Below are 9,068 nucleotides of genomic sequence, written 5' to 3'. Positions count from 1 at the left end.
CGAGGAGGTCTCTGAAGAGGCTAAAGTTGGCCCTCCTGAAGTCCATCGTCGCAAGGCTACTTATAGCCCTGCCTCCTCCTCGTTGAATCCTGAACTCCACCAACTCATGGTCACTGCAGCCGAGGCTACCCCCCACCTTAACATCTCCTACTAGGCCCTCCCTATTTGATAGCACGAGGTCCAGTAGCCCACCTCTCCTCGTCGGCTCCTCCACAACGTGCGTCAAAAAGTTATCGTCGACGCTCTGCAGGAACCTCCAGGACTGCTTATGCCTGGCTGTGTTGTCCTCCCAGTTGATGTCGGGGTAGTTGAAGTCCCCCATGAGAACCAGGGCCTGTGACCGTGAGGCAACATCCAGCTGCCTACAGAAGGCCTCATCAACCTCCTCGTCTTGGTCAGGTGGCCTGTAGCAGACACCCACCACAGTGTCTCCCACATTAGCCTGCCCTCTAATCCTTACCCACAAGCTCTCGACTCGCTCATCCTCCACTCCCAGACTGAGCTCCATGCATTCCAGTTGCTCTCTCACATAAAGAGCAACTCCACCACCTCGCCTTCCCAGCCTGTCCTTCCTAAAGAGCACATAGCCTTCCATGGCAGCGCTCCAGTCGTGTGAGCTATCCCACCACGTCTCTGTGATTCCAATGAGATCATGACGCTGGGACCGCACACAGATCTCCAGTTCATCCTGCTTATTCCCCATGCTTCGCGCATTGATATACAGGCATTTCAGGGAAGCAACCGAGGCCACAGGTTTCCCAGGAGGGGTGAAAGAGGACCCTCCATGATCATTTCCTATCCTCACTTCCGCACTAGCATACTCCCGCTGGACGCCATCTGACCTGGGCTGTGCGGTACTGCTTGCCGTGTCAGTGTGCCACTCCCCTTCCCCCTTCTTGCCTAGTTTAAAGCCCTCCTAACCAGGTTGGCCAGCCTTTTGGCAAAGAGACGTGTGCCCCTCTTGCTAAGATGGGTCCCATCATTCCCCACTAGCTGGTGGTCATCAAACAGAGACCCATGGTCATAGAAGCCAAAACCCTGTTGCCAGGCCCAGCGGCGCAGCCAGTTGTTAAGCTGCCATATCCGCCTTCTCCTCCTTGAGTCCATTCCCCTCGTTGGCAGAATAGAGGAGAACACTACCTGGGCACCCGTACCTTTGATGGCCATCCCTAGGGCTCTGAAGTCTTGCTTGACGTCCCTCATTTTCCCCATGGCATCATTAGCACCCACATGAAACAATACTAGAGGATAGTAGTCAGACTCTTGAACAATTCTTGGGAGCCTTTCTGTAACATCCTTTATTTTGGACCCTGGCAAGTAGCAGACCTCTCTCGATGAGGGGTCCGGTCTACATAATGGTGCCTCCGTGCCCTGCAGCGTGGAGTCACCCACGACCATCACCCGCCACTTCTCTTTACCCGTCGCATCCTCTTTACATTCTCCCCTCAGGTATTTGCAAATGCTGAGAAGATCCCCCCTCAATCTTCTCTTCTCCAGGCTGAACAGGCCTGACTCAGTCTTTCCTTGTAAATTAGATGCACGTTACTCATGTGCCCAGAAAGGGAGGACTTTCCTGATGGACTACAGGCTGAGCCATAAGCCAGCAATGTGCTTTTGTGATCTACAGAAGAGAAGGCAGAGATGGGATCTTAGCAGTGTGCCCAAATACCTGAAGGGCGTGTGCTGAGAGAATGGGGCCAGACATTCTCAGTGCGGGGCAGTGATATGATAAGAGACAACAATCACAAACTGAAGCAGAGGAAGTTCTGCCTGAATTTGAGGGAGAACCTCTTGTGTATGAGGGTGACAGAGCACCAGCAGAGATTGTACAGAGAGGATGTGGAGTCTCCTGCCCAAAGATATTCCAAACTGACCTGGATGTGATCCTGTGCAACATGGTCTGTGTGAGTCTGCTTTTTCAGGGGGGTTGGACTAGATGATCTCCAGAGGTGCCTTCTAAGCTGAAGCATTCTGGGATTCTGTGGGATCTCCTCAGCTCCCAGCTTTCCTTGTCAAGGCTTTCATGACTGTAGTGTGGTGGCCGGTGCAAAGCAGAGCTCTGCAGTGAGGTCAGCTGGTCATAACCTGAGAGGTGCAGGGCCAGGCTCTGCCATGTCCATGGCATGACCAGGCCAAGGACAAGGACAGCAGCTCCCTGGTAAGGGAGGTGAGGCCCTACAGTGAGGCTGACCACTCTCTCTCTTCCCTGCTCTTGTGCCCAGCAGATCCCCTCCTTGTCTGCCTGCAGCTCCTCCAAGCCCACCACACTGCCCAGCACAGTCCAGCAGAGGACCCCAGGTCCTGCAGACCCCCCAGAAGCTCCTGTCCTGAGCTGGGGCACACAGAAACCTGGCTCTCCTTTGCATTTTCTATCTCGGGATGTTACCTTGCCTCTTTCCTGGGACATCTCTGCTCCCCACAGAGCCTTTTCCCAGATCAGTGTCCCCATTGCTGGCTGGGCTGTTCCTGCACCTGCCCTGTTCTGGTGGTGCTGCTTTGCAGAGTGAGCAGCTGTGGGAGTATGGTCCATGGGGGTCAGAGAGAGAAGCAGACCCAGTTTGGCTGGGAGTACCACCACCAATACTGGTGACACACGACCCCAGAGTGTTTGCAATGGGAGGAGAAGTGTTTGGCTGGGCACTAGCTCCCGTCTCTGGTGTTTCACAGCAGGATTCACCCTCCAGTGCCACTTCCCTTGCCCTCTTGGGTCCCCATTGCCTCTCCAAGGGCTGAAAGACCTCCTTTCCTCATGTGCACCTGGATTTAAAGATCTGCCTTCTGGCTACTCCATGGTGGACTATCCATCATTTTATGAGGCTCCACTCACAGCCCTCACCTGGACTGTGGAGATCTTCTAAACTCTCCTGGGTATCTCCTGGAGATTCTCCTCCAGAAGGATGGAGGACAAATCCCATCAGCACTGTCACCTGTGAGACCACCTGCTGCAGGTGATTCAGAAACAATTTCCCATCTCCATTGGCACTGGCCACTGAGAGGTGAACTCTGAGTGTTGCCCTTGGTCCCTAGGAGATCACACAGATCAAACACCCTTGGAGCTCGTCCCCTAGAGCCTATGGAGTCCACAAGCAGAACACGAGACCCCTTTGAGATCCATCTGTGAAGAAAGGCCATGCTTGAGGCAAATCGCAGAGGAGATGCTCTTTTGTTATAGGAAATGTTCTTGTGGAGGCCAGGCTTGGCATAAGGGTGCCCAGCCCCTAGTCCTTCCTGAGATCACAGAAATGTACCAGGAAGCACCATGTTACAAGAGCACTTAGGGCACATAGGCACAAGACAGCACAGCAGGACAGTGTGAAAATGAGAAGAGCCTTGAAAAGAGGAAAAAAAAAAAGTGGCCCTTTGAAGGGTGCAACAAGGAAATGCCTGCTATGGCAGTGTGGAGATGGTCCTGAGAAGCAGATTTCTGTCCCCATAGGCTGCATCCAGCCTCTCCTCCCCTCCACTCATGCCCCACTTGGACTGTTGGAGCAGTGTAGAAGGAAGGGACCAGTGCCGGGCGACACGTGACTATGACCTCCATGGGATAGCAGGGAAAAATTGCCCCCTGATTGAGGCTAGGGGAGCTGAGTTCTCCTAAAGGACACAGGAGCCATGGTCTCACCCTGTCTGTACTCGTGTGAGCCTGACTCTGTGTCCCTGAGCTCCAGTGCTGGAAGAGACACTGCTCAGGGAAACTCTCCTCATTGCATGGGAGACATCGGAAGTTGCTTAGTGGGGCTCAGAGTCTCCCCCCTCTTTGCTGGTGAAGGGGGAAGCCTGGCGTCCTGCTTCAACATGGTCCCTGTGGCAAATTCAAAAGAGACATTCCTGCAGAGAAATGTCATGAATCACACTATATATTTTTCCTTTACTGTAATATAAGAGAAAAAAAGCAAGCAAGAAAAAAATGAACAACACTTATCCTTACTGCCAAATCCCCTAGGACAGATCTTGTTGCTGGCACTAGACCCGCTGGATGAGTTTCCTTAGGGCATTCTTGAGCTCGTCGTTCCTCAGGCTGTAGATGAGGGGGTTCAGTGTTGGAGGCACCAGCGAGTACAGAACGGCCACCACCAGATTCACAACTGGGGAGGAGATGGAAGGGGGCTTCAGGTAGGCAAACATGCCAGTGCTGACAAACAAGGAGACCACAGCCAGATGTGGGAGGCACATGGAAAAGGCTTTGTGCCGACCCTGCTCAGAGGGGATCCTCAGCACAGCAGCCAAGATCTGCACGTAGGACACCACAATGAAAATGAAACACCCAAAGCCTAAACAGACACTACTCACAAGAAGCCCAGCTTCCCTGAGGTAGGACTCTGAGCAGGCCAGCCTGAGGATCTGAGGAACCTCACAAAAGAACTGCTCCACCACGTTGCCTTGGCACAGTGGAAGGGAAAATGTGTTCCCAGTTTGCAGGAGAGCAAGGAGAAAACCACAGGTCCAGGCAGCTGCTGCCATTTTGACACAAGCTCTGCTGCCCAGGAGGGTCCCATAGTACAGGGGTCTGCAGATTGCAACGTAGCGGTCATAGGCCATGACTGTGAGGAGAAAAAACTCTGCCGCAAACAAGACTGATAACAGGAAGATCTGTGCAGCACATCCTGAGTAGGAAATGGTCCTGTTGTTCCAAAGGGAAATGCTCATGGATTTGGGGACAGTGGTGGAGATGGAGCCCAGGTCAAGGAGGGAGAGGTTGAGAAGGAAGAAATACATGGGGGTGTGGAGGCGGTGGTCACAGGCTACGGCTGTGATGATGAGGCTGTTGGCCAGGAGGGCAGCCAGGTAGATGGCCAGGAAGAGCGAGAAGTGCAAGAGCTGCAGCTCCCGCCTGTCTGCAAATGCCAAGAGGAGGAACTTGCTGAAGGAGCTGCTGTTGGACATTAGTTCCTTAGGGGTACAGGAGTCCTGTCCAAGGAAGGAAAGAAAGCCAAAAGTTAAAGCAGGCTTTTCTGAGCCAAATGATTTCAGTTTCTCAAGGAACTCCCCACATTTCCTCTCTCCCTTATTTCAGCTCCCTTTCTGGTGCTCCACTTTGAACTGGCTGAGTGTGCCAAGTTCAGCAGGGACTCCTCCCCATAGCTCTGGAGGAGTTATTTCTGCTTTGCTGCGGGTGCAAATAGATGCACTAGTCTTTGAGTGGTATTTGTGGAGAAACCTTGGAATGGCATATTGCATTGCTTGGAATGGACTTAGTCCAAAGACCAAGTGGGAATATTCTCCATTCAGCAGCACGAGAGCTGAATACAGCCCTCACACCAGTTGTATCTGAAGGAGAAAAGCTCTGTGAGGGATTCACCCCCATCACTCTTGCCCTCCTCAACAGAGATATTTGTATCTGAGTCTGCCACACCAGATCTCACTCCAACAAGGGAGAACAACAGTCAAAAGGAAACAAGGATAGACCTTACCCTTTCTACATGTCGAGATGTCTAGAAATAGACCCTGTCCTCATGCCTCCTTTAACCCTGCACCCTGCACCCTTATTCCAGGCACTGCAGAGAGAAGGAGTGGCTTTGATGCCCACAAGCTGCAGGAGGTGATGTCCACCCCTTCTATGGCAGGGCTCTTCAACGTTTAGAAATCAAGTCTTCTCTGCAAAAGGATAATTGGAGGAGTCTGTTGATACATAAGTGTGCATATAAATAATATATATGATGGTGCACATACAAACACACAAAGGTGCCTACTCACTGTAGGAACATTATTTGATAGAGCAGAAATCTTTGGCACTTCAATCATTCTCAGCATAAACCCTTGTGCATCACAACAGGAAAAAAAAAAAAAAAAAAGAAGAAAAACTTGTTAGGACGTTGTCATGGGACCTGCTTCATCACTGAGCCTTGCCCCTCACTGTCGTGTACTGGCACCTCACTCACATGAAGGACAACGATACTCACAAGTGAGCCCAGTTCCCCCCGCAGAAACCTCCAGGAGCAGGGGAGTGTCCAGGGGCACCCCCATGTTTGCAGGTGCTAAGGAGCAGCTCAGATAGACCCTGATGCAGCAGCCCGGGAGAAGTTGGTGCTGTCTATGGACTAAGGGGTGGGTGAGGGGACAGTCTGAAGTCCCTGGCAGACTCTTTGGCTGCTCCTTGAATCTCTTAATGAGCCTCAATCTGTTGTCCAAATCTGACAGTTTTGTTTCCATTTTACTCTTACCAAGTGGAATGAAATTGTAAGCACCAACTCACTGGCTTCTCTTTCAGGAAATGCCTGCCTTGTCTTTCCTTTTGCAAAGTGCCCTCTGAAATGTGCTCACAGCTAGACCTGTGACCAGACCTGACCTCCGCAGCACCCTGCCAGCAGGAGAAGAAGCCTGACCTGGTAGAGGATAATCCTCCCACCCAGAACTTCTCCCCTCAGTGCTGTGAGAAGCTCCCTGGGCAGGCTGAGTGCTGACCTTTATAGGTGGCACAGTCACTGCTGCGGGCACACAGCACCTTTGGGTGCAGGGACCCTGCTCTGAAGTGCAGACCTCTCACCCTGTCTGCACAACCCGGCTTCACATCACTGCCATTTCTATTGGGGAAGGCAGCAGGATGCCCTGCCCTTAGGTGGTATGTTAGAGAATCCCTGCTCTGAAGCAGCTCGTCTTCCTCTGCACTGCAAAAACCAGGAGAAAGAAGAGAAGAATGCTGCCACCCATGAGGTGTGATGAGTTCTTATGTCCCCTTCAAGAAGCTCCGTAGCATTGTCCTGTAAGCACAAACTCACCGTGTCAAGAGCTGTGGTCTCCTCTGTCCTCCCGCTCCACACTGCCGTTCCCCTCTCGCTGCCTTCTCTCCTCTGCTGTCCGCAGCAGCAGGCAGTGCCCGCAGCCCTGCTGCTCTTGGCACAGGAGCTGCTCCTGCACTCGGCTGTCTCTGGGCAGTGCTGCCAGGTTGCCACGAGCTGCCTCCGTCCCAGGAGCCTGGCCCCGCTCAGGAGCAGAGGCCCAGCTGAACTCACCAATTTCTCTGTCCCTCGTGCTCCCTCCTCCTGGGAAATGTTCACTGGAATAGACTGAAGTAATCACCTGTCATCTTTTCCCATTGAGTGGAGAGCAACTATTTCCAACATTGCAAGTTCTTTCATCAGAGCATGACTATCTATGAGAAATAGAAATGTGCTCCTCTGGAACCCCCCAAACCCTCATCTCTGACCTAGGCAGGACACCTAGTTAGGACAAGAGAGGAGTTCCTTGACACATGGTTCAGGGACTGACTCAGATGTGTCAGTCTTGGCACCTCATGCTGGTCTAGAAGCCCCTGGCGTAAAGTGGGATTCAGAAAACTCCTGTGAACTTCACAGGCAGGTCAAGTGATTCCCCTTACCACAACTGAAGTGAGCACAACACAGAGGTCTGCAAGAGAGCTCCTTGTCTAAGCTGCAGTTCCAATCACTGGAGATGGAGGATGAGAGTCAGCTGATCACACACAAACACTCTCTGGTGACAGTCCAAAAGACTGAGGAGGTCCAAGGCCTGTGCCAGTGCCCACTTGCTCTGATGCAGCTCCTGGGAGACCTGCATGATCCTAGAGGATCGGGTTGGGGGGCCAATGGGGAATTGCATTGCCCATCTGAAATGACCCCAGGTGCCAAATAGAATGGCAGCCCCAGGAACAATGAAGATGAAGCATAGAAAGATTATAGCGCTAAGCAGCAGCTCTGGTAATTCAGTGCAGATCCTTGATTTGATGGCATAGAAAAGTGCTGGCAGGGCCTTGTCACATGCCTGGGGTGTCCAGCACAATCACGTGTCTCTAGCAAATGCAGCAGGGCACCTGCAGGAAAATCATGCCCCTTGGAGTGACTGCTGGGCAAGTGTCCCAGGGCATCCTACATTTCCATCCTGTACCCAAAGACATTCCAGCACTGGCTGTAGGGAAAGCCCATCCTGTCTACATCCATGGTGCTGCATAAATGGGAGGCATCCTCACCCCGCCAGGTCTCTGCTCCAGTTTCTGCCTTCTCAAAACCTTCTAGCTCTCCTCTCCTGAAATTCTGATCCCCCTGCCAGATGATATGAACAAGGACTGGGCTAATGCCTCAGGCTTGGCAGGTGTGACAGTCACAAGTGGCCCATGTGCCCACGTACAATCCCTGCACACATACACCCATGGTCCCTACGGCACTGCCACGGCCTTTGGGTGCCTGGCACTCCCCAGGTATCCCCTTTCCCCTGCTTATTGGCTTGATGGGGCCAGCAAAGGTGCTGCTGGTGTTGTTAAGAGGCAGAGTGGGCAAAGGCACTTTTGGAGCTTCCTCACAACCTGCTGATCTCTCCATGGGCTTTGGAGTCTTCAGCCAGTGCCATTGTGGTGGCCTTTGCTCTGGAACAGAGCAGTGATGCACGGATTATGCCTCCAGCAGCAGCATCCCTGCACATCTGGGCATGCACTGATGCGAAAAGGAGAAACATGTCCTAAATAGTCATGACTTTATTCTGCATTTCCTATACTATAATTCATATTGCTTTCATGTACTCTCATACCAGCTTATTACAAGATGAAACTGGAGAGGACAAATAGCAAGGGTCTTTCCCGCTCTCCCCTCCCTTTTTTTTTCTCTTCTCCTTCATCTTATTTTTTCAGTAGGAGCTGGAGGAGGACCTGGAGCTGAGCCCACAGCAGGGCAACAAGGCTGCTGGTTGTCACATTTTCTTTGGATGGAGACTCTTCCCATCTGCCGGCCTGATGGTCATCAACCAGGTGGCCAAGACGGTGAGGAGAGCCTTAAACTGGGAGTGACTCAGGGGAGAAGAAGACCCCAGCAAGAGTGAGGAAGTGATGGCCTGGGATGGCAGGGAAATGTGCGGGAGGTGTAGACAAAGGAAACCCTGGAGAGAGCAGTGGGATGCAGGGAGCTCTGCTTAGGGATGGACAGAGAGCCTGTCAGGATTGTAGGGATGAGGTTTAGTGGGCAGAGCAACAGAGCTGGCCTTGTGTAGATCTCTGCTGTGGATCTCTAGAAAGGCATCATGATGGGATCCCCATAGTTTTTAACAAGACGTTGTGATGGCGTCTTTCTCCATGGTCTCCACCAAGGAATCATGGTGGGACCTCCATAGTCCCCACAAAGGCATCA

The 9,068-nt window shown here is 52.3% G+C and overlaps 1 protein-coding gene across 1 annotated transcript; it reads right to left on the bottom strand.

Moving 5' to 3' along the window:
• Window positions 1-3,963: 3,963 nt before the first annotated feature.
• LOC148593288 (olfactory receptor 14A16-like) lies at window positions 3,964-4,884 on the bottom strand. The gene has a single exon (XM_088531464.1). It carries the CDS (start codon window positions 4,882-4,884, stop codon window positions 3,964-3,966), a length of 921 nt encoding a protein of 306 aa, XP_088387590.1.
• Window positions 4,885-9,068: the final 4,184 nt, after the last annotated feature.

This window comes from Tinamus guttatus, unplaced genomic scaffold, assembly GCF_059628265.1.
Source record: "Tinamus guttatus ecotype Peru unplaced genomic scaffold, ASM5962826v1 Tinamus_guttatus_pri_ptg000420l, whole genome shotgun sequence".
Classification (NCBI taxonomy): domain Eukaryota; kingdom Metazoa; phylum Chordata; class Aves; order Tinamiformes; family Tinamidae; genus Tinamus; species Tinamus guttatus.
This window is presented reverse-complemented; position numbering and strand designations above follow the sequence as displayed.

Coding starts and splice junctions, on each gene's coding strand:
- LOC148593288 (XM_088531464.1), bottom strand. CDS start 4,884: ATGTCCAACAGCAGCTCCTTCAGCAAGTTCCTCCTCTTGGCATTTGCA.